A 24,984-nucleotide genomic window follows, 5' to 3' on the forward strand; every position below is an offset into this window, starting at 1 on the left:
TCTCTATCCTTTTTGTTGGCAGGAGGGGGCAGGGTCACATGCACCTCCATTATCTTATTTGTTGAATAACAGTACCGACCATCCTGCCAACTAGTTGAATTAATGCTAGTTTGTTTCAAATGCATTGGATATTTTTCTTTGTGAGAAACTGTAACTGGATTAAGATGAAGGTATTTGTTTATGTGGAAATGTTTTATTTTATTTTATTTTTATTATTAAATGTTTATTTATTAATTTTTTTTTTCATTTTACATACTAACCCCAGTTCCCCCTCCCTCCCCTTCTCCTGCCTTCTCACCTCCCTCCCACTCTGCCCCATCCACTCCTCAGAGTGGGTAAGGTCCCCCATGGTAGTCAACAAAGTCTGGCATACCAAGTTGAAGGAGAGCCTAGCCCCTCCCCATTGTATCAAGGCTGAGCAAGGTATCCCACCACAGGGAATGGGCTCCAAAAAGCCAGTTCATGCACCTGGGATAAGTCCTGGTCCTGCTGCCAGTGACCCCACAAACAGATCAAGTCACACAACTGTCACCCACATTCGGCGGGCCTAGTTCGATCCCATGCAGGTTCCCAAGCTGTCAGTCTAGAGTCAGTGAGCTCCAACTAGCACCGGTCAGCTGTCTCTGTGGGTTCCCCATCATGATCTTGACCCCCTCTTTGAATGTCAAATGTTTATTTTTATTTTTTTAAGATTTATTTATTTGCAGGCCAGAAGAGGGCACCAGGTCTCATTACAGATGGTTGTGAGCCACCATGTGATTGCTGGGAATTGAACTCAGAGCCTTTGGAAGAGCAAGCAGTGCTCTTAACCTCTGAGCCATCTCTCCAGCCCCAAATTTTTTATTTTTTAAATTGTGTGTGTGTGTGTGTGTGTGTGTGTGTGTGTGTATGTATATGTCTGTATATGTATATGCACATGAGTGTGGATGCCTCTGAAGGCCAGTGGTGTCAGATCTGAAGTCTAGAGCTACAGGCAGTTGTGAGACCCTTGATGCCACAGTGGTGGCAGAGCCATATTCAGTATTAACTGCCAAATCCTAGAAAACTTTAAATAAATAGAATTCTTGAAAATAAAGTCAAGATGCTGTCCTATGTTCTTACACAACATGATTCTAGGTACAGTGTCACCACACTTAATCTTGAAGTGGCCTGTGAGATTCAGCTGCCACAGAAGCTCAAGAGAGAAGAATCCAACCCTCCCGAGGGGAGCACTCACTGTGTGGAGCAGCAGTTCTCAACCTGTGGGGTCATGAGCCCTTAGGGTCGGACAGCCCTTTCATAGGGTCACATGTAATCCTACATGTCGCACATTTTCATTATAATTCATAACAATAGCAAGATTACAGTTATGAAACAGAGATGAAGTAAATTTATGGTTGGGGGTCACCACAACACGAGGAACTGTAGTAAGAGTTACAGCACCGGGAAGGTTGAGACCACTGTCTAGGGCAAAACTCGGCCTCCCAAGGGGAGCACTCACTGTCTAAACTAAAATTCTCATTTGCAAACTCTCCTGGTTGAAATAACACTTACGATTTTGGTAACAAAATAATAATAATAATATATAAATTACATTTTAACCTTCTTGGGTGTTTGTGATCTAGGAGTTGGGCCCAGGGCTCAGCACCTGTTAAACAAGGGCTCCAGAACTAAGTAAGCAGCATCTGCAGTTTAACTATTTGGGGGCCGGGGATCTCGTCTGTGTTCATAGTATGGAGGCTGGAGCTCAATGTCAGCTCCTTCCTCTGTCACTCTCCACCTTAGTTTTAGAGACAGGACCTCTCATTGACCCTTGACCTTGCTCTTTCATCCAGGAAGCAGTTCCCAGGATCTGCCCGTCTCAGTCCCCAGTGCCTGGCTTTACCCAGTGCTGAGGATCCAAACTTGGGTCCTTTTGCTCACAGAGCAAGTGCTTTATCCACTGAGCCAGCTCCCCAGCATGAGTTTCAACCATTTTGAAGAGTACCGTTTTGTGACATTTTATGTATATTCATATATATTCATATTTTCCACTTATAAACTGAAATGCTGCACAATAACTTTATCCTCATTTCCTTATAGTCTTGGCAACCACAATGCTACTTTTTGTCTCTGTAAGTTTGACTGCTCTAAGTATGTCATTGAGGAGAATCATCCAGCTCTTGTCCAGGGTGACTGACGCGTTCTGTTCAGCATGAGGCCCTCCAGGTCATCATATGCTAGCATGTGGCATAAGTTCCTTCCTTTTCAAGCCCTACTCATGTTCTGTTGTGCTGTTTGTAGCGGCCATACTTTGTCTAGTTCTTCCATTTTTGCCTCTTCCTGGAAGAGAGACAGAGACATGAGAAAAGATATACAGATAAACATTCCATATTAACAAAAATAATCTCATTTTTCTGGAAATAATGATTTTTCTCAGCAGACTAAAATTTTAACATTTTGAAAAGACTTGGGTTTTCCTCTGTTACCAAATTGATTTTTTTAAGACTCTTAATTTCTTCCTTTTACCATAACTACCTATAAATACAACTTACTCAGAAAAGCCTTTCCTGATTTTCCAGTTCCCACCTCTCCTGGAAATAATCTCTTCGTTTTCATTGGCCAAACATCAGTCCTGTTCTAAAGCCCCCAGTTTGCCTGCTTTTGTAGATACCTGTACCTGTCTGATTTTCTGCACTTAGCAATAAAATTCCTCAAGCACAGATCTTTCTGCCAATCTTGCATCTTACTATTTGATGTACTATTAGATGAATTTGTAGCCTCACATGAAGGAAAGAGTTGTTTGTCCTGTTTTTGTGTGTGAATTTTTTCAAATCTGATTGATGCCACTAGAAACATTGTGAAATGCCTGCCCTTGAGGGATAACAGAAGTTGGGAGGGTTATTGGGGGAAGCAATAAGCTGGGGGAGGAAGGATTCTTTAGGAAAGCAGAGAGGACACAGGATCTTAAAATTTGCTCAGATCAGTAAGATGGAAACCAAGACCATTAAGTTGATTTGGGCAGTGCCAGAGTCAGGAGAGTGAAAGCTACTGGGGTTGAGGCATTGGGGGTGGTCAGGAAAGGGACATCCAGTCAAGTTACACCCTTCCAGGAAAGTTTGTGGAGAGAACAGTTTTCTGGAGAGACCACAAAGGGTAAGCCAGGAGAGAAGCAAATAATTCACTGTGGAGGTTCCTGTGATGTCAGTGACCTGAGCATAAGGTAGTTCTGTAAGACACTCACTTCACAGCTATTTCTGGTCTATTTCCAGAGTAAGCCTGGAAATAAGGTTGAGCCTCTGTAAGTATATTCAAGGGACTTCCCGTGGATGCCAGTCCAACACACAGTGTCATCCTCACCAGGAAGCCAGTTTGCCCACTCACTCAGAGTCATGGAGCATAGAAACACTTAAGACACGCTGTTACTGAGAGGACTTGAGACAGCCAACTGAAGGATGTTAGGAACTTTATACAGTGGTGACCAAGATAGAGCTGCAGGCCCTCCCCTTAGGGAGAGCTCTCCCAGCCTTTCCAGATCACTCCCTGCCTAATCCAGATGTTACAGAGGACTACATTCACAGTTGTGCTGTGTTCCTATGTAAACATCTCCCAGTTAGAGCAGGTGGGTGCAGGATAAGTATTGCCTGATGTGCAGGGCAGCTTGCGTAAAATTGTTCTAATGCACATGTGGTTCACTTTTCAAAGAAAATAACGTGCACATACTTTACTGTTAGTCATAAGTGAAATGTTACAGGTGTGTCTGTGTGTATTTTATAGGTCATTTAAATTGCCTTTACTCCTCCCAGTTTTATAGGGCTTTTTTTTTAATCGTGATAGTATAACCAGTGTCTGGATTTCATATCACACATGAAACATTTGTATTTATTTGTAGTGCCCATAGCTGGGCCTCGGCAGCACAGGAGACAGAAGTCCTGTAAGCAATGTGTGCTATTCAGGAGAAGCACTTGTCTAAATAGCTGTGCCTGTCCCCATAGCACTGAGCATGCTCAGAATGGCAATACTGAACAGTTGTCTTAGGAGAGGCCAGCGTGAAACATCTGCTGTGTGCGGAAGGGGTTGTGATATAGTACAGTCAAGTGTGTGTAGAAGAATGCACTGAAGAACTAACTATAAAGTGTCCACATGTCATTGGTGCATGTATGCGGCATGTGGCAGGGCTGTGAAATTAAAACCAAATGTTTTCAAAGGGAAGGGAAGCAGTTATTCAAAGAGATTTTTAGAGTCTCTGTGTATGTGCGCATATTTCTTGAGAACACCAAGCAAAACGTCATTCTGGATAAATTAAGCTACAGATGAAAACTAAGCAATGCAAGGCCACCATCCTCTATTGATAAAATGTTTGTAAGAAAGAACAACTCTGGGTTCATTGAAAGAGTGGATTCCTTTAGAATGTAGTGAATAAGCACTTAGGTCTGGAGCCATCCTTATTTCATGGGCTGGTATTTTAGGGTCTAGTGCAAAGTGCTCTTTCTAAAGTATGGAGTGGTGAACAGAATGTCTCAGAAGTGTTGCTCAGACCAAGGGTAGTAGTGCTTCAAACCCAGTGATTTCCTCACTGGGTTTGGTGGAGTAGGTGGGAAAGTGGGGAGGGTGTTTGCAGTGGGCATGTGGCCTCTCAGGGAGGACGTGTGAACAGCCACAGGCAGCACCTTGGGATTCCTATGTTCCCATTACATCCTTAGCTATCCTTAAAGGCCATTCTGTCTTGCCTAACGAAATGTTCCTTCCTTCGGTGAAGTCTTAAATCCAGAATATGCAATCAGGCAAATAATGTTCACCTCAGTGTCCTGTGGTCTCTGTGACTTTGCAGGGAGAAATTAACTATTAGTGGAGCTAGAAGTTTTTTTCTCTTTGAGACAGGGTCTCACTATGTAGCTCTGGCTGACCTGGGACTCACCTATGTAGACTAAGCTGGTCTGGAGCTCACAGAGATCCACCTGCCTCTGCCTCCCAAGTGCTGGGATCAAGGTTTGGAAAAGGTAGTTGGAGAGACAGCTGTGGGCACTGGGAACCAAACTCTTGTCTTTGGGTTGTGAGTACCCTTTGTCAGCTGAACCATATCTCCAGCCCTAGAAATTTTCAAGTGTGAATTTGAAGTATTTGGCAAGTTTACTTCTTCCTCGTGTCTTTAGTTCCACTTGTGTTTGAAGAAACAGATGGGAACACAGTAGTTAAAAGTCAGACTCGAGACCCAGATTACCCAAAGCTCTATGTTTAACTAATTCCTTAGCCTGTCTGTGCTCAACTTCTCCACTAAGGTGGACATAAGAAAGATTTAGATGATGGTCTGTGAAGGGCTCATGAGTACTGACACTGCAGTGAGTACAAACTGTTATTTACGTAGTTATTTTAAAAGAACAAGCAGGGGAAATGCCAGGGCAAGCTACTTAAGGCATAACTATATTGTGACTTAATTCTCTTATTAGAGTGGTACACTTGAAGTACACATACAATAGAGTCAGTTCTGTGCAACTTCAAAACCAACACTCTGAGCAGGGAGATGGGAAGGGATACACACACACATACACACACACCAGTATTTCCTGGCATGTAGAGCCCCCTTGATTTGTAATTGCTAGCATGTTCTCAAAAAAAAAAAATCCCTATGAACCAGAACTAGGCACCCAGTAGCCAAGGAGCTCCGTTGTTGGGAGCTGGAGAGTAGTAGTCACACACCGGCTGTTTGGGCAGTTTCTTCTTCTAATAAAGACTGCAGTGACTGGAAGCTCCCAGACACTCTCTGACATGAGAGAAAGTTCAGTCTCACAAGGTTCTGGCGGGCACTTGGTTCAACCTGTCAGAGAGAGGTGGCAAAGCGCAGTCCAGGAGCGGTTCACGTCAGGGATGGCGCGTGAAGAAGGCCAGTGACGGAGTTAGTAATGGAGGAAGGTTCTGAGGTTGAGGAAGAGGCTGGAGCCGGCCTGTAGGGGCTGCGGAGGCAAGGGGCTGGGGAACCTGGGCCAGTGCGCCGCTAGTCACTAAAAATGAATTGTGAGTAATGAAGGGCAAGGTTCAAGGGAAAGAGAGCTTAGGGGAGCAGGAGAGCCCAGCTGGATCAAGAACAGAAAGGGAGAACGAGGAATAACAGACCATGATAAATGAAGACCACGTGAGAACAGGAATAGGCAGAGTGCTCGAGAGGTCCCCAGAAATCCACAATGATACATCATCTGTAGTCTGCTGGCAATGGTAGAGAGAAAGCCTGATCTGACCTAGTCTGGTGGTCAGATGGCCAAACACCCTAACGGTCGTGCTGGAACTCTCATCCAATAACTGATGGAAGTGGATGCAGAGATCCTCAGCCAGGCCCCAGGTAGAGCTCCAGGAGTCCAATTATCGAGAAAGAGGAGGGTCTGCAAGAGCGTGAATTGTTGAATCCAAGATTGCAAAAAGCACAGGGACAAATAGCCAAACAAATGGAAGCACATGAATTATGAACCAAAGGCTGTGGAGCCCCCAGCTGCAGCAGGCCCTCTGGATAAGTGAGACAATTGAATAGCTTGATCTGCTTAGGAGGCACCCAGTCTGTGGGACCAGGATCTGTCCTTAGTGCATGGGCTGGCTGTTTGGATCCTGGGGCTTACACAGGGACACTTTCCTCAGCCTGGAAGGAGGGGACTGGACCTGCCTGTACTGAATCCACCAGGTTTAAATGAATCCCCAGGGGACTCTTGGCCCTGGAGGAGATGGGAATGGAGGGGAGGGGATGGGGGGAAAGTGGGGACGGGGGTGGGAGGGGGTTGGACAGGGGAACCCATGGCTGATGTGTAAAATTAAAACACAAATAAAAAACATGAATTGGACCCTTCTATAAAGTACTGTTCTAGGACTGATGCCGCCCTGAGTAGAGTAAATGTCCCACCCTCGTGAACTCAGTCTGCTGGCATCTTTAGTTTATTTCTAGGAAGGAAGAGGGGCTCTGGGAAGTATGATTTGGGTGTTTTTCAGATTGTACTACATGAACCTGTTCATAGACTTTTTCCCTTTTGAAAGAACTGATTAAAGGTATGGAGAAAGAAAGTAAGGACAGAAACAGAAAGTTCTGAAAGACACTGCAAGATGGAGCCTCTGGGTTTTTTGTTTTTTGTTTTTTTTCCTTCTTTGTGTCTATAAAATGTGGCTTTTTAGTCATCTTCTTGCCAGACATACATACAGATACAAACTCTTTTTTTTAATTTTTATTTATTTATTTTTATTATGTAAACAGTATTCTGCCTGCATGTGTCCCTGCCGGCCAGAAGAGGGCGCCAGATCTCATTGCAGATGGTTGTGAGCCACCATGTGGTTGCCGGGAATTGAACTCAGGACCTCTGGAAGAGCAGTCAGTGTTCTTAACCTCTGAGGCATCTCTCCAGCCCCAGATACAAACTGTTATTTGTCATATAACCTGCCTATGCTGACCCAGTAGCCTGTGGCTACTAACTACTTCTACTTTATCAGAAAAACAAAAGGATGATGACCTTGAAATTTTCTGAATCAATGTGTATAAATACTTCTAATCACAGTAGGGAATCCTCGTGCTGGTCTAAAATTGGGGATCCTAACACTGCTCTTGTGTGTATGTAGCCTTACCTCCACACTGCTTCTCAGGTCCTCTCTGGGCTTGCTCTGTGTCTTGTAGTTACGCGGCCCTGCTAGCCGACTGGCCTGTGGTGGTCCTGGGCATGTGTACTCTGCTCATCGTGGTCTGTGCCCTGGTGGGAGTCTTAGTCCCGGAGCTTCCCGACTTCTCGGACCCGCTGCTGGTAAGGAGAACTTGACCTGTCCCAAGCCTTACACCGTCTCCCTGGGTTAAATACTTAAATGTATGGTATTTTCTGTTAGCAGCCCTTTCCTTTGTTTCTGAGATAGTCTTACACTGTAGCTCCTTGAACTTGTCATCTTCCTGCCTCAACCTTGTGAGTGCTGGGATTACAGGTCTGAGCCACTATACCCAGCTCCCCATTTCTTTAAAAACCTACTTCAGCCACTAGTAACCATAAAGCTCTCTTTCTGCAAGTAGAGATGTGTTATCAGCTGGGTGTGGCAATGCATGCCTTTGATCCCAACACTCTTTAGTACCAGAGGCAGAGGCAGGTGGATCTCTGTGAGTTGGAGGCCAGCCTGATCTATACAGGGCATTCCAGAACAGCTATGTCTGTTACACAGAGAAACACTGTCTCAAAAACAAAAACAAAAACAAAAACCCAAATAGATGTGTTATCTATGCTCTTAGGTAAGGTCAAGGAACTTGCTCACCCTCAACTCAAGCTCAAGATGTCCCCACTTCTCTGTCCCCATGTTTAATCAAGGAGCAACATATTGAAGAGTGTACATACTCTGAAAGTATTTTCATAAAGATTTTAATACTGTATGTGTCTTGCCACCTCCCACATATAATAGGATCTGTTAAGTAAATGTTCCTCTGGGGTGAAATAAAGAGAAAAATGTCATCAAGGATAATGATATACTCTTAGTAAAACACTGTAATTACGTATAACATAAGTTAATTTGACCATAATTTTACAGTTAGAATTAGCACTTACTAAGTGCTTGGGCACAGGTAAGTTTCTGCTGTGCTTTTCCTACTTCCTGAGCCATGTAACTAGAGAGCAGGTGACTTTGTCATAGCAAAGAAATGATCGTTATCAAAGAGACATCGTGTTAACACTGGTAACTCTCTAGCAGTGAGGAATGCCTACATTTCCTCTGGAAAACTCTGCATCACTTTGATGTTGCTTTCTGAAGTCATTAACATAATCATAATTAGTGGGAAATGGAATACACTAATGGGAACGTGTAATATTTTGTCGTAGGGTTTTGAACCACGAGGGACTGCAATAGGCCAAAGGCTGGTCACGTGGAATAACATGATGAAAAATACAGGATACAAAGCAACATTGGCAAATTATCCTTATAAGTATGCAGAAGAACAAGCCAAAAGGTAAACATTTACTTTATATGACTTTTAAATAAAATATCACTTAATGAATCCTTCTTACTGCCTGAGCAAAAAGGCTAAATTAAAACTACCAGGCTCAATTCCTTTGCCACTAAGTTTAACTTGTCATTAAAGTATCTTGGCTATACTATGATAAAAGATGAGGTTTTTCTTCTTTACCCATGGAAAATTAATGTTGCTCACATGAATCTTTCCAGCTTAGTATTAGATTCAAAATAGGTTGGAACTTTAGGGTGTGCTGTTAGAATCTGCCTATCTCCTTGAATAGCTAGAACCTTATCAAAGATGGGGTTGTTTTTCCGCTTTCAGCCACCGTGATGACAGATGGTCAGACGATCATCATGAGAGGGAGAGACGAGAAGTCGACTGGAACTTCCAGAAAGACAGCTTTTTCTGCGATGTTCCAAGTGAGTGCGCATCTAGATGTACCAAATCCTCGGCAGCTTCCTGCAGGGCAAGACTGAGTGAGATCAAAGTCCAAAACTGCTGCCCACTCAACAGCTCCCCTGGTTCTGTAGTCAGAGATGTCAGCTAAGTAACGGACTCTCCGTCTAGGGGGGTCAGCCACTAGTCGGAATTCTTGTGGGATTAAAAATTAAGGAAAGGGTTCTGTTCAGATTGAAGGAAGTGATTGATAAAATTTTCTACCTTGTCTGAACTTTCAAGTCATGTCAAATACTTTTTTCCTATTTATTTCTGGATCAAATAACAAGTGCATATTTTTTATTGAATCCTGAAATAATCTATTAGTTTAAAAAAGTCCTATACCTTTAAGTGAAAGCAAACATATTAAGAGCCGTGCACTTGCCAGGTGTGGTGGTGCATGCCGTAGACCTAGCCACTCAGTGGCTGAGACAGGAGAGTCACTTAGGTCCAGGAACTCTTGGCTGTGGTATGGAGGTACTGGCTGTTGTACCTGTGCTGTTTGGGTGTCCACACTAATTTTTCTATCACTATGGTGACCTCCCAGAAATGAGGGATCATGAGGGGTGAACTGGCCCAGATCAGAAAGAACCATGCTCCATCACTTTAACAGTGGAAATAGAGAGGTGAGCAAAGTGTGGTGCAGAGGCCTAGAGCTTTAAGTGGGTCAGCCTGGCTGGAAAGGCCGTGTGGCTGTGGTGCTGATCTAGAGCCCTGGGGCACCTGTTCTCTCTGAAGAAGTGGGGCCTCACAGAATTGAGCCCCAGGCATTGCAAGAATCCAGATTTCAGTATGGAACCCTGGATCTCTAAATGTTGGCATTCAGTTACACGTAAAGTCAGTCGGCTTGTCATGGGGCAGCCGCCAGGGGATGATGGACAGGAGGTGGTAAGGAACTGCAGGTGACATGTTAGATGTTCAGTGGTCAGAGTGATTGAGAATGCAGATTGAGGACAATAGCTGCTGACTGAGCCCCATGTTAAGAGCAACATTGTTTTGATTTCAACTTGTTGAAAACCCCCTTCATTGTATATTTCCCTGCCTCACTAGATACCAGAGGACTCACTTAGATCTTGATATCTCAGATAGATAAAGGAAAGGAGGAGATTTGGGTTTTATACTAATTCTAGGGAGCAATGTTCAAGTTCTAGGGATCAGTTCAAGTTCAAATGTTTTCTGCCTCTTAAAACAGATTAGAAAAACTGAATTCTGATTATTTCTGTTTGGGGCTGGTTTTTGTTTTGTTTCCCCTCTCAAAGTATTATTATAATTGCTCAATCAACACTTGTTAATGTCTCACCAAGAACAATAGCAAACTCAGGAAGTCAGTCTCGCTTTTGTTTCCAGGAGTCCGCACCGATAGCTGTCTTCGGAGCAGTAAGTTCTGGCTTGAGTGAAACCCGCGTGAGCTCGCTGGGAAGGAAATGCTTGTTTTCATGGGGCTGATCTCATGCTCAAACTCAGTCTACATAAGACAATAGCGGTTTGGTGAACACAGGTGTTTGCTAAGGACCACGGAATGATCATGAATAAAACTATTTGTAAAGATGGTTTGCCAATTGATTTTGTGAAAGCAGTTAGGCATTTGGGTGATATAAAATTTAATTTGCTTTGTTTTGATACATACTAGACCTTTTTAATAACCCAGACAGAAGCAGTCTCCTGGAGCACTTGCTTTCCATTTCATTCTCATGATTATTTGACAGATCTTGTCACTGTTTACAAATGAGGAAGTACTTCCAAAGAAGTTAGCAGTTGCTTGCATAAGGTCACACAGGTGATTAGCAGGGCCTGGTTACAGCCAGATCTGATTTAAAGACCATGTCCCTTCCTGCACATGGCACACCTTGTTCAAACAGTTTGTGTTAGTCTAACTTGAGGTTCTTTGTCTGGACTCTGGGGTGGGAGAGTGATCCTGAGCACAGCCAGGCTCTGCGGTGCTCCTGTGGCCCTGGTGGCACCATGCTTCAGCACTCAGGTGGCCTCTGGTACAGCAGTTCAGTCACCCACCATCTCTCCTCTGTAGTCAGCTGCCAGAAAAGCTACCCTTATGACTCTTTTTGATACTCTGCTGTATAGCATCCTAACATTTTTTATGCCATTAAGGAAACGAAGAGAGACCTTCAGTTAATTTTCTGCTGAAAGTTTACAGCCTTTTCTTCCTGATTATAATTAATCAGAAATCAGTTTGTTATATAGTTACTACAAGGTTCCCATGTAGCGAGTGCGTACAGGCTTTGAGCTGAAGTGGCACTAATGTACCCCCGTAGCCCAGCACACACAGAGACATGCATATTTTCTCCTGGAATTTATCAAAGGAAATATTGATGATGAATTGTCTGTGCAGTTCCTCACTGGAATTGTTTCTGAATTCTGACTCTCACAGAATAATAACCTGTAACATGTTTCTTCCCCTCTTTTCATCCTCCTAGGTGATGGCTATTCCAGAGTAGTGTTTGCTCCAGCAGGAGGGGAGACACTGTGGAATTTACCTGCAATTAAGTCAATGTGTGATGTGGATAATTCCAGGGTATGTAAAATACAGCTGAAATCTCTTCAGCATAATAAAGTTATGTTATGGAAACTTCTGCTGCTGCCCTGGTGTCTTACCAATGAAATGCCTGCAAGGCTTACCACCAAAAGCAAGCTCCAGCAGGCAGGCTTTGCTCTCCAGATGCCAGCATCAAAGTGTCCTTGCATTTCCCTATCTTTGAAACACACTGCCGTCTTTAATAAAGAATTCTCTTCCTTTACCACTCAAATTCTCTCACCATGACGGTCTTCTTCTTTCACAACAGTTCTTGTTAGGCTAGCAGTTCAGGCTGTCTTGTTCTGCTCTTACTGTGTTCTCTGTTCTCTGTTTAGTTCCTCTGTTCTGCACATTGCCCCTCCTGGAGTCAGTTCTCGGCATTGTCATTATGCAGTTGTATGCCGGCCTTTCTGGCAAGCAGTGGTCATTCCAGCCAGTGATTTCAAAGGAGAACTTAGGAAGCAGGCTAGGCAGTGTGTGTGTCTGGAGGAAGACAGGTAATCAAAAGGCATTAATACAGTTTCTATCTCAGTGGTCCCCGTGCTCCAGTCCAGACTGACCCAGGATCTAAACACCTTGCTGCTTAGGAGGACACTAGGATTAAGGATAGACATTTCCTGTCAGACTCCTCCAGAGCCACACAGATGTCAGGTCCAGAGACATGAAGTCAGTCACCCCTGGGTGTGGAAGGACTACAGTTTGAGCGGCCCAAATGGCTGTCTGACATCACTAATGACCTGTCCAAGGATGATAGATAGCCAGGCAGAAGGAGCTCAGTATGTTCTTAGCATACCTCTGAAATACAAACCAGAGTTTAGTCCCAAACCCAAGCACCCGGCCTGTTAAGAGCTAGCTGGACAACCTGATTCCCATCTTGTGCTCTCAGTGGGGCTTCTTAGTGAAATATGGGGTAGAAAGGGCCCATAGGGTTGCCCAGACCAGCAGTATCATTGTGCTGACGAATTCCTCCAGAGAAGTATCCCCTCACAGTTCACCTAGTGAGTTGGTCCCAAATGCCCTGGCTTTACACCATTCTCCCATAGGAAAAGCAGTTTGACATCTTGGAGGTGACCTTACCGGTGATTATGGCTTCAGTTCTCTGTCCATGTCACCTTCCTCGTCTTTGGTTCCAAACCAATCAAACTGACAAGTGGTCTGTAAAAGGACTGGAGTTTCTAGTCAGGGTCTGGTTTTACCTGCCCTATTTCCTCCACTGGCCCCCAGAGCCTCTCCTGTACTTAGTGCATGCAGTTTCTGCCAGCTGGTCACAATGGGTGGCTGTAGGCCCGTGGCTTGGAGAGCAGCACCGCTCACCAGATGAGAAGGTGGGCTTGGGGCAGTGAAGCTTGATTGATTCTTGTCTCCTCAGCTTGGATGAGGACTCTGAATGGATGCCTCTTACCCCTCAGTGCTCTGCCTGCCCTGGGTCTTCAGACCTTGCCTTCCTGGAGACTCTGTGTGATCATGGACTGCTCACTGTGTGCATTCTAAATATTTTGATAAGTCATAGTCATCCCCACAACAGCGTAAGGAGCTGAAGTACCATTGCATAGATGGAGAAACTTGGCACAGATAGTGAGTAGCAGATTTGAACGCAGCTGAATCTGCCTCCTGAGCTTGCCCTACCTTCCAGACCTTGTGCTTCCATAGTGACGACGATACCCCTGCCCTGTTTTTGTGTGTTACTGTATATACTGTTTCCTACTTGAGTGACCCTTAAAGAGTCAGCAAGGCCTGGAATAAGTATCAGCTTGATAGCAGTTAATTCCTCTAATGCACATTCAACTCTGAGACTTAAAAAGCCCGTAAGCATTACTGTGTCACAATAGCTTTCAGCCATGAAAACAGGTAGTACTTCCTCCATCTATATGTATGTATCAAGTGATACTGGTGAGATAGCTTACAAAAAAGGCACACTTAAACAGGAAAATAAGTAAGTGAAAAAAATTATATAAAGGGGAAACGATGGGAAGAAAGGTAAAGTAACAATGAGACAGCATGAGAATGTATAGCTCTCTGTCTGCCTGCTGTGAGCTGCAAGCTTGTCAGGAGCCTCTCAGCAGCCAGCAAGACCAGAATTTCCTTTCAGTGGCCAAAGTCACCAATGGGGTAATAAATCAGGATTGGAACAAGTATATGTTTTAGAAACCCAACTTTTCCTAATGCTGACGAAGGGAACATTTCCCCCATTCTCTCTCTCTCTCTCTCTCTCTCTCTCTCTCTCTCTCTCTCTCTCTCTCTCTCTCTCTCTCTCTTTGTGTGTGTGTGTGTGTGTGTGTGTGTGTGTGTGTGTGTGTAGAGAGAGAGAGAGAAGGAGGGAGGGAGGGGGAAGGAGATTGGGGGCCAGGTAAAGCAAGGATGTGAATTCATATGTATGCATGCATGTGTAAGCCAGAAGACAACCTCAGATATCCTTCCTCAGACACCAGCTGGGTCTTGCACTGGCCTGAAACTTGTTGAGTACACTGGATTATCTAGCCAGCGCAACCAGGGATCCACTTGTCTCCATTTCCCCAGCACTGAAATTATAAGCACATGTTACCATGCCTGGCTTGTTCTGGGAATCCAACTCAGGTCCTCATGTTCACACTTTAGACTGAGTCATCTCCCCAGCCCTCCTCTCATACTCTTGATAAAAGAAGTTTGATGTTATGTACATAGTTCCTTTTCTAGTGTGTGTGCGTGTGTGTGTGTCGCGTGCGCGCGCGCGTGTGCGTGTGTATGTGTATGCATGTGTGTGCGTGCGTGTATATGTGTGTGTGTGTGTGTGTGTGTGTGTGTGTGTGTAGGTACACATGCGTGGAAGTTAGAGGACACCTTGCAGGAGTTAGTTCTCCCCTTCTTCCATGTGGGTCCTGGGGATTGAACTCAGGTCCTCAAGCCTGGCCAAAAGCCCCTTTACCCACTGAGCCATCTCATCAGCCCAGTTCTTAACAGAATGCTTACAAAGTGAGAATCTGGGGGACACACCCAAAACACACACCCAAAGGAGTATTTGGTAGGGCAGTTGCAGAATTGCATTAAATGAATAAACAGGCAGTCAGGAACCTAAATATCTACTTCAAAAAACATTCTCTTAATTTTAACTTGTTAAATTAACACACTGTTATAAGCCAGTTGCAAACGTGATTGTATTCTGGTCTCAGATTCGACTCTGGAAAAGAAAGGGTAAAATGTCCATTGGGTCAACAGCTCAGCTTTGAGGTTACTGCTGTAATTATTGATGTTTTCCAGTCCCCAGTTGGAGCTGAGTTGGGAATTGGTGTTTGTTTTGGTGTTCTGAGTCCTTGGCAGCCTTTCCTCCCACCCCTCGGCCATTGTTACTGTGGTTAAGCACAAGCTAATGGACCAACCTCATGATCCAGAGCAGAAGAGCTGAGGGGTCAGGTGTTGACCCTGGCAATGAGTGCCGTACCTCAGTGAGGCCAGATGTTCCCTTGTCTTCTGCTGTGATGATTCTCCAGAGTCTGCTGAAATTACATGCCCCTTGTGCCCCTAATTCAGAGAGATGGGAGCTTCCAGAAAGAGTGGCTGTCCACCTCCCTAGAGGTGTCCCCTCATAGCCTCCATCGCCTCCCTGACCCCTTAGTCCCTGCTTCTGTCCTGCAGGACCCACCTGCCGACACACACCCATAACCGGGAGGGTCTCTGAGCTCCACTCTCTCTGTATTAGCCCCTGCATGTTACAGACGTTGGTGCTTTGAGGACTCACACGCTAAAAGGGATTTGAAAATTGGTGTCTAAGACTCTGTCTCACTAGATTAACTCTCATGGACTGCTGGAATCCCGGGAAGCTCAGAGGGACCTGGAATATATTTTCTGATGCTTCTTTGAAGAGGCCTTTGCCTTCACTCTGCTCTAAGCTCCCTTCAGCTGTGTGTGTTGGGAGGGCGGGGTCGGTTACCAGGCAGAGTTCAGGACTCGGATGAACCTGCTGTTGAGGCCCTTAATCTTCCTCTTTTTTCCTTTCTTGGCTTCTTAAAATACCTCCAACTTAGCCAGTAGTTTTTAAAGTTAAGGTACCATTTAAACACTACTGGTCTCTCCCTTCTCTCTCTCCTCTCTCTTTACCCACTATTTTAAGTCAGCTCCACCCCTGCTACTATCTAACTAGGGAACTGTGCACAACATGCCGCAACCACATAACCAGGATGATTCCCCAAGACTCCTGTTGGTGAATGGATAGAATTAGAGGGCTGTGTTCCTCATGAGGAGTTTGCTTTCGAAAACTCCATTTTATTTTTATAAACTCCTAAGGTTTGGGAGTTACTCCAAAAAATACATCTGCCCCCTGCATAAAGAGATACCTGCCTACCAGTCTCTTTTTGCCTCAGACTATAATATGGGATTCTGTATTTACCCCAGTCACAAATATCTAGTTGTTGCCACTGTGATACGGCACTTTCAGACTTGGGCACTTCCCTGCAGGTCCCCATATGTCTCTGTAATGCACTACTTGTCACATTAAGTTCTGATCTTTGATTTCTCTGCTGCTCTGAGAGTAAATTAAGGGAAGGACCACAGCTCCCCTCTCACTTGGTGCAGGTGCCCAGAGATGGCGTTTTGAATGGATGGACAGATGGGAATGTAGGGCCTTGCTTGCTGGAAGTATGGGCAGTCTGCATTGCTACAGTCCCTCTTGAAGGAATGAATAGTTAGAGGGTGCCCATCACGATACTTTTCTCTGCGATCCTATTTCTTACCCTATATGAGGCCTTAAAAGCAGTTTTTCCAGATGTTGTAACTAGCCAACACCATTGTTCCCTGGGGGCAAACTAGCATTTATTTATTTATTTTTATAATAGCCAGCAAAGAAGTGGTTGGTATTTATAATGCCCAACTTTTTAATCTTTGGTCAAATATACATGTAAAACCCCACTCTTATTAGAAAAATGGCTACGCAATGCCATGCCCCTTTTCCAGCTGTAGCTGGAAACTGTATTTCCTTTAGCTGTGCTGGGGCATTTCAGTAGCCCCTTCTAGCTGGGATCCCTGTAGTTCCTTTGTGGGGTGAACTACTCTCTGCCATGAAAACTGGAGATGATACTTTAGGGTTCCATGACTAACTAGCTCATTTTTCTCAACATATATGAATTTTTAAGCCTGGGATTGTCCTGTTTTATAAAGTAGTAATTGTGCATTTTCAGAAATAGGCTTTAAAATGAACTTTTGTCAAAGTAAAACTTCTCTACTGGATTTTCATAACTGTGACTCACTTTTCTTCACTTCCATAAAGAATTACTCAAAATAATAATTTGGTTTTTTGTTTTGTTTCTGGCTTGGTTTGGTTTGTTAAGGCAGGGTCTCATTGTGTAGACTGGGCTGGCCTGGAACTTCTATGTAGACCAGGCTAGCCTTGAACTCAAAGAGTTTCCATCTGTCTCTGCCTCCTGAGTGCTGGGATTAGAGGTGTGCGCCACCATGCTCAGCCAAAACGAGCAACTTTATATTAGGAAAACTTTGAACATTAGAATGGATCTCCACCTGCAGTTCCAGCCCACAGTCTCCTTGAACCACACACACACCTCTCTCACACATTAGTTCCGGTTTACCCAGGCCTTAGGAAATAATATGTAACTTGGGTCTTAGATAAGTCTGGTTTCCAAAACGATTGTGTATGTCAGCCGACTTCTCTGTCTTAGAAAGATATTTTAATGAACAGTTGACAAAGCCTAGTTTAATCAAGGTACAGATTGTTTGAAATCACATTAGAAAAACTCTCCACACCCTTTCTGACCTTTGGAGTGGCTCCCTAGAACAACCTTTGGTAAATAAAGATGAGGGAAAGTGATAAGGCTGGGCCTCTTCAGCTCTGCTCCCTGTGATCTTAAGTCTCTGGTGAGGCCCAGGAAAGAGGTGGTTCATCCAACCTAAGAATGGAATTGAGCCACCTTCATATCCAGAGTGCTGGTAGTTCACTGTGACAAGACCAGCCTTCCCAGGGACAGCATTCTAAAGAGAACACTGTCCACACCACCCAGAGTCACCACAGTTCCTAGGTGCTCCAGCCACCATCTACCAACAAAGAAGAGTTCCCCAGAAAGGGTTTTGCCAACCTGAATAAACTTGAGGATGTAGAGGAAGAACTAAAGTACTTTTTATTTATTTATGTTTATTAACTTATTAAAATTCAGATATAAAAATGTTCCAATCTTAAAATAGTGACCCTTCTCACCTTATTTCAGAAAACAATTTTAGTCTAAGTTTTTTCTTGAATCCAGTCACTTTTTGATTTATCAAATAGAGTTTTGTCTTAGTCTGTTCAGACTACAGTAACAAAGTACCTTAGATAAAATAATTTGTCAGCAACGGATTGGTTTCTAACAGGTCTAAAAACTGGAAAGGTTTAGAATCAAAGGGTCTGCAGATTCAGGCTCCGGTGGACCTGTCTTCTCGGGTAGTGCTATCTGTGTGTCATGATACGCACTGAAAGGCACAAACTCTCTTGAACTGCCAACTGTAAGGTCACTAATCCACTGATACCCCCCAGAAGGCTCTTCCTTTTAGGACTGTCACACTGGGGATCAGAGTGTAAGGCGTGAATTTGGGGGACATATTGCAGCCATAGGAGTACTTTTAGGAACAGCATCTTTGCCTTCAACTGTGTTTATTGGGAATTTGGTGGCTTGTCACCGAAGCTTTCATGCCAAGAACCAGAATTTTAAGGAAGACAGCAATTGGACAGCTGTTTCCTTCCAAACATGTTCACTTTATTACTTCCACAGTGACTTTGAAAAGCCCTGTTTGCTAAGCAAGTTTTAATGTTATCCCCCTTTTTAAGCCAAACTCAGTACTGGTTGACATGGCGTTATATTTGTATGCCATTCCCAAACAGGAGTTTGCTGTTCAAAATAGAGCAACCTGTGGAATGGCTGTAATATGAGATCTTGGGGGGGGGGGGGGAGTGCTCACCTGTGTACACACCAACACACACTATGAAAGAGGATGGTGTACTTTCCTTGTCCCTAGAGGCAGGAATGAACTGCCGCTGGCGAGCCTGTTTAAACTCCAGTCCTTCTGCGTGTCTGTCTCTACAGATCAGATCCCATCCCCAGTTCAGCGACCTCTGCCAGAGGACCACTGCTGTTTCCTGCTGTCCCAGCTGGACCCTGGGCAATTACATCGCCATTCTGAATAACAGATCATCTTGTCAGAAAATTGTCGAGCGAGATGTCTCCCACACCCTGAAGCTGCTTCGAACCTGTGCCAAGCACTACCAGAACGGTACCCTGGGGCCGGACTGCTGGGACAAGGCGGCCAGAAGAAAGGACCAGCTCAAGTGCACCAACGTGCCACGCAAGTGTACCAAATACAACGCCGTGTACCAGATTCTCCACTACCTGGTGGACAAGGACTTCATAACCCCAAGGACAGCTGACCATGCCGTGCCAGCTTTAAGATACAGCATGCTCTTCTCCCCCACCGAGAAAGGGGAGAGCATGATGAACATTTACCTGGACAACTTTGAAAACTGGAACTCTTCGGACGGCATCACCACCGTCACTGGGATTGAATTTGGCATCAAGCACAGCTTGTTTCAGGATTACCTCCTCATGGATACTGTGTATCCTGCCATAGCCATAGTTATCGTACTTCTCATCATGTGTGTCTACACCAGGTCCATGTTTATCACTCTGATGACCATGTTTGCCATCATCAGCTCCTTGATCGTCTCCTACTTCCTCTACCGAGTTGTATTTAACTTTGAATTTTTTCCCTTTATGAACCTCACCGCACTCATCATCTTGGTCGGAATTGGCGCAGACGATGCTTTTGTCCTGTGCGATGTCTGGAACTACACCAAATTCGACAAGCCTCGTGCAGAGACGTCAGAAGCGGTGAGCATCACCTTGCAGCACGCAGCGCTCTCCATGTTCGTCACCAGCTTCACCACGGCCGCTGCCTTTTACGCTAACTACGTTAGCAACATCACAGCGATCAGGTGCTTCGGGGTATACGCAGGGACCGCTATATTGGTGAATTATGTCTTGATGGTCACCTGGCTTCCAGCTGTCATTGTCCTGCATGAGCGGTACCTCCTCAATATATTCAGCTGCTTCAGAAAGCCCCAGCCACAAGCCTACGACAAGAGCTGCTGGGCAGTGGTCTGTCAGAAGGGCCGCAAGGTACTTTTTGCCATTTCAGAAGCATCTCGGATCTTTTTTGAAAAGGTGTTGCCATGCATTGTCATCAAGTTTCGCTACCTTTGGCTCGTCTGGTTCCTTGCCCTCACTATAGGTGGGGCCTACATCGTGTGCATAAACCCAAAGATGAAGCTGCCTTCGTTGGAGTTATCTGAATTCCAGGTGTTCAGATCCTCTCATCCTTTTGAGCGCTATGATGCTGAGTTCAAGAAGCTTTTCATGTTTGAGCGGGTCCACCATGGAGAGGAGCTCCATATGCCCATCACAGTCATCTGGGGTGTGTCCCCAGAAGACAGTGGCAACCCTCTAAACCCCAAGAGCAAAGGGAAGCTGACACTAGACAGCACTTTCAACATCGCTAGCCCGGCCTCCCAGGCCTGGATTTTGCACTTCTGTCAAAAACTGAGGAACCAGACGTTCTTCCACCAGACCGACCAGCAGGACTTCACCAGCTGTTTCATTGAGACCTTCAAGCAGTGGATGGAGAACCAGGACTGTGACGAGCCTGCCCTGTACCCATGTTGCAGCCGCTGCAGCTTCCCCTACAAGCAAGAGGTGTTTGAGCTGTGCATCAAGAAGGCCATCATGGAGCTGGACAGGAGTACAGGGTACCACCTGAACAACAAGACCCCCGGGCCCAGGTTTGACGTCAACGACACCATCAGGGCCGTGGTGCTGGAGTTCCAGAGCACCTTCCTCTTCACACTGGCTTACGAGAAGATGCAGCAGTTCTACAAGGAGGTGGACTCGTGGATTTCCAGCGAGCTGAGTTCGGCGCCTGAGGGCCTCAGCCATGGCTGGTTTGTCAGCAACCTGGAGTTCTATGACCTGCAGGACAGCCTGTCCGACGGCACCCTCATTGCCATGGGGCTCTCAGTGGCTGTTGCGTTTAGTGTGATGCTGCTGACCACGTGGAATATCATCATAAGCCTTTATGCTATCATTTCCATAGCGGGAACCATATTTGTCACCGTTGGGTCCCTCGTCCTGCTGGGCTGGGAGCTGAATGTGTTGGAGTCAGTCACCATCTCAGTTGCAGTTGGCTTGTCTGTAGACTTCGCCGTCCATTATGGGGTGGCATATCGCTTGGCTCCAGATGCCGACCGCGAAGGCAAGGTCATCTTCTCTCTGAGTCGGATGGGCTCTGCAATTGCCATGGCTGCATTGACCACTTTTGTGGCGGGGGCCATGATGATGCCGTCCACAGTCCTGGCTTACACCCAGCTGGGCACCTTCATGATGCTCGTCATGTGCATCAGCTGGGCCTTTGCCACCTTCTTTTTCCAGTGCCTGTGCCGGTGCCTTGGGCCACAGGGCACCTGTGGCCAGATCCCTCTACCTAAAAAGCTCCAGTGCAGTGCCTTTTCCCACACCTTGTCTGCAAATCCTGGCGACAGGGGACCAGGCGAAACGCCTACCGCCAGTGCTTACCGTGTAGACGCCAGGGGCCAAAAATCCGAGCTGGAGCATGAGTTTTATGAGTTACAACCCCTGGCATCTCACAGCTGCACCGCCTCCGAGAAGAACACGTACGAAGAGCCACACATCTGCTCTGAATTTTTCAATGGCCAAGCAAAGAACTTAGGGATGCCTGGGCCTGCAGCCTACAACAGCGACCTCACCAAAAGCCCCAGCAATGAGCCAGGCTCAGCCTTGTTACAGCCCTGTCTGGAGCAGGACACCATGTATCACTTCTCTCTCACTCAGAGGCGTAGTTGCCCAAATGCCTGCACACACTTAAAACATGGCCCTCGCTCTTGCCAGCAGGTGACCGCAGGTGACTCCTTATGCCACCAGTGTGCTTCCACTGCTAGCAGCTTTGTCCAGATTCGGAATGTGGTGGCACCTCTGCAGGCCACACACCAGGCTGCCGAGGTGCTTATGCATCCCGCCCGGCACATGCTGCCACCAGGGATGCAGAATTCTCAGCCGAGGAATTTTCTTCTCCACCCAGTGCAGTACATTCAGGCCCAAGAACAGCTTGGTCACAGCAGCATACACAGTCTTCAGAACATGGATGACCATCTTCCCAGGACAGCAGAGCAATCACAGTCGGTCAGCAGGAGCACTGAGTCTTTCCAAAGAGCCTGTTGCCATGCTGAGAATAACCAAAGGGGACTCTGCAGATGCAGAGCCACGGGGAACACAGAGGGCAGTGGAGGGACAGAAACCAAGGCCCCTATTTTACCAAACCAGGCTGACAAGGCACAGAAGATGGAGCCCAGCCTGCCACAGGCTGGCGAAAATGTGAACTCAGAACACTCCAATCACAATGAACCAAAGTTTATATTCAGCCAGTTCATAGGAAAGGCTGGCTACAGGGCCTGCCCGAACAGTCCACAAAGCTGCAGAAGCATTGTGAGGTTGAAGTGCAGTTCCACAGACTGCCAGATGCCAAACCTTGAAGCCAATGTGCCTGCTGTACCAGCACAATCAGAACTGTCTGGCGAAAGTTTGTTAATAAAAACGCTATAATAAATCTAGCATTGCATTCAGAAGCACCGCCTCTGTCGTTCTTTTGAATCAGGAGTGAGATCTAGGAGCTTAGAAAAGGAGGCTAAGCACGGGCGTGTTTCACATGTCACCGTGTTTGCAGTCCAGAGTATTTCATGCTCCATCCGAATGGTGAACAAACTCACAGATCTAGTGAGTGTGTTGAGATGATTGGACTATTGAGATTATTTTCAGGTTACTGGGGCTTGTTTTTGGCTTTTCTTGGGTTTTTTTTTTTCAAAATGTAGTTCTTGGACATTCCTACCCATCTGGACCAACCACTCTTCTATCCTCCTGAAGCAGTGAATGAGATTGAAGTTGTGAGTTACCTAGAAGGTTTGGTTCTCTCAGACAGTTACCTGGCATCATCTTTGGTGAGGTGCATTCTTGTTGCTCAGCATAAACATTAGGACCCAAATTAACAGAGATACTTCAGCTAGAAGCCAGGAACTAGGCAGCATTAAAATATATGTTAAGTAAAAGTTCATGCCAAGCACCTTAATAGTACATTCCATTTGTCTTGATGGGTGCCCCACATGAAGCCTATGGCATGTTTATATCCAAATTGGTATCTTTCCACATCAACTAGATGGACAGTTGCTGTTCCACTTCCTAACCTAGGAGTCATGGGCATCACCTTGTGTGAGGCGATGGTTGTGTTAGTACCACAGAAAGAAGTATGTAGAGCTGTGATCATCCATGGAGCACTGTACTTCAGGGGTATATTGAGTGATGACAAAGATGGACCCAGGTCAGATGTGTCCGGGCCTCCCAAAATCTTCAGAGTAAGGGACCTTGTTATATGGAGTGTTGCCTCCATCTCTGGTCTTAAGGGGCCATGTTCATAAGGCTTCTCTCGCCTGTGTCCCAAGACATGTTAGGATAGCTTCCCCATACAGCTGACACCTGGGAATGCTAAGCCTTTGGGCAGCACCTATGATGACACCATGTCATGTGTCAGATCAGACTGTGGTGGGAGCTGTTGGTGTGTCCCTTCTGGGTAGTATGTCCGATGACACAGCCCCAGCACACCATGTCATCTGACACACCCCAGCTCACTCAGGGAGAGCCAGCCTCTACCTGAAGCTACGCGTCCAATTTGTTCCTCCAAAGAATCTGGTGTGAGTACTCCTAAGTAGAAAAGTTGCTTTTGAAAAGTCTTAGTGGTTATTTTCTACAAATGGCTTTCCAAAATCGATCTCTGTAATCCTAGGACTTGAAAAGAAAGCTATCAAGAGCTAAATGGAGACATAGGAGTCATCAAATCTAGCTCCCCTCCTTCAGAGCACATACTGGCAACTTTTGCTTGAATGGTTCAGTGACAAGTGACCTACCATGTCTGTCTCTCTTGAGCCAGGCTGTTACTCATTTGTCGTCTTTCAAATTTCCGAAGAAAATGCAAACATCTCTGACATCTCCACCACCGGATGTCCCTCCAGATGCTTGAACGTGCACCCTAGCCTGTTGGGCACACTCAGTTGTTCTGTATTAGATGGGGTGGTGACGATCTTCCTTGGGTAAGCCCCAGGTATAGTCCTCGGAGCAGACCGCTGACACATGTTGAGGAAGTCTGGTCCCCGAGAGACTGGGTGGTGTTCCTGCTGGTTCCCTTAGAGGGAGAAATACTGTTTGGCTCAGCATTAACAGCCAACCCAGCTGTGCCTCTGGCACTGGGCCTGGTGCTGAGCTGTTCTTTCAAGCAATATCTGCCCAGCCCCCACTGCATTTAGTTCTTAGGTAAGATGACCAGGGGGAGATGGGAGCCTTGAAGGCAGGACTCAGTGCCCATGGTGAGAGTCCTTGTTTTCCTTCTGAAATGTGTAACATCAAGTTGGCTCATGAAAATCCAGGAGTTCCAAAGCACTTGTGTTCTCCACCAAGCTCTCATATTGTGTTCCACCAGTAAGGAACCTCCAGTGGCCTTTGTCCCTCCCCAGCTCTGGTTAATTCCAGTGAACCCTGCTGGGCCTGTGGGCCCTTTGTATATTTACTTCAGGGCACATGAGCTTTGAACTCCCTGGGTTTCTTATGGGGTTACTTTTGGTTGCTTGGCTAGTTAGTTGGGTTAGATTTTAGCATTTTATTTTACTTTTTATTATCTTAAGAATTTTATTGCTGGAGATCAAGCTTTAAAGGTATTTCTTTGTAATTCTTCACTACTGTGCAGAAAAGCATCACTACTTCTGATTCTTTGTCACAGGGAAGTTTCCTACGTTGTCCTCAAAAAGGTGATGCGTGAGGAACTTCCACACAGGGAAAAGAGCCCAGTGCACTGTGAAATGCTTGCAGCATGGAGGGATTTGGTGATGTGGCTTTATATATGTCTCTTACTCCTACAGAATCCATCTTTGATTGCTGAGTTCTGTCACCAAATTGCCCCCCACTTCCCTTGCAAGGTCACCTTTTAAATCCCTGTTTGATTGCGAAGTGGACTTGGCCAAGTAAAAGGCATATTTTCACAAGGAAAAGCTTAT

General features: G+C 45.7%; 1 protein-coding gene across 6 annotated transcripts in view; it reads left to right on the forward strand.

Annotated features, from left to right (window-relative positions):
* Disp1 (dispatched RND transporter family member 1) overlaps positions 1 to 22,517 on the forward strand; it is a 155,123-nt gene extending 132,606 nt beyond the window's left edge. For 4 of the 6 annotated variants that reach the window (XM_036202824.1, XM_036202825.1, XM_036202827.1 and 1 more), the window contains 5 exons: positions 7,601 to 7,724; positions 8,775 to 8,902; positions 9,230 to 9,327; positions 11,776 to 11,873; positions 18,911 to 22,517. In XM_036202824.1, the coding sequence (XP_036058717.1) occupies positions 7,601 to 7,724; positions 8,775 to 8,902; positions 9,230 to 9,327; positions 11,776 to 11,873; positions 18,911 to 22,492 (4,030 nt within the window). In that variant the 3' untranslated portion in view covers positions 22,493 to 22,517. The remainder of the gene's footprint in view (positions 1 to 7,600; positions 7,725 to 8,774; positions 8,903 to 9,229; positions 9,328 to 11,775; positions 11,874 to 18,910) is intronic. The other 2 variants (XM_036202828.1, XM_036202829.1) reach the window with 1 other exon arrangement.
* The last annotated feature ends 2,467 nt before the right edge of the window (positions 22,518 to 24,984 follow it).

Source organism: Onychomys torridus, chromosome 11, assembly GCF_903995425.1.
Source record: "Onychomys torridus chromosome 11, mOncTor1.1, whole genome shotgun sequence".
NCBI classification, from domain to species: domain Eukaryota; kingdom Metazoa; phylum Chordata; class Mammalia; order Rodentia; family Cricetidae; genus Onychomys; species Onychomys torridus.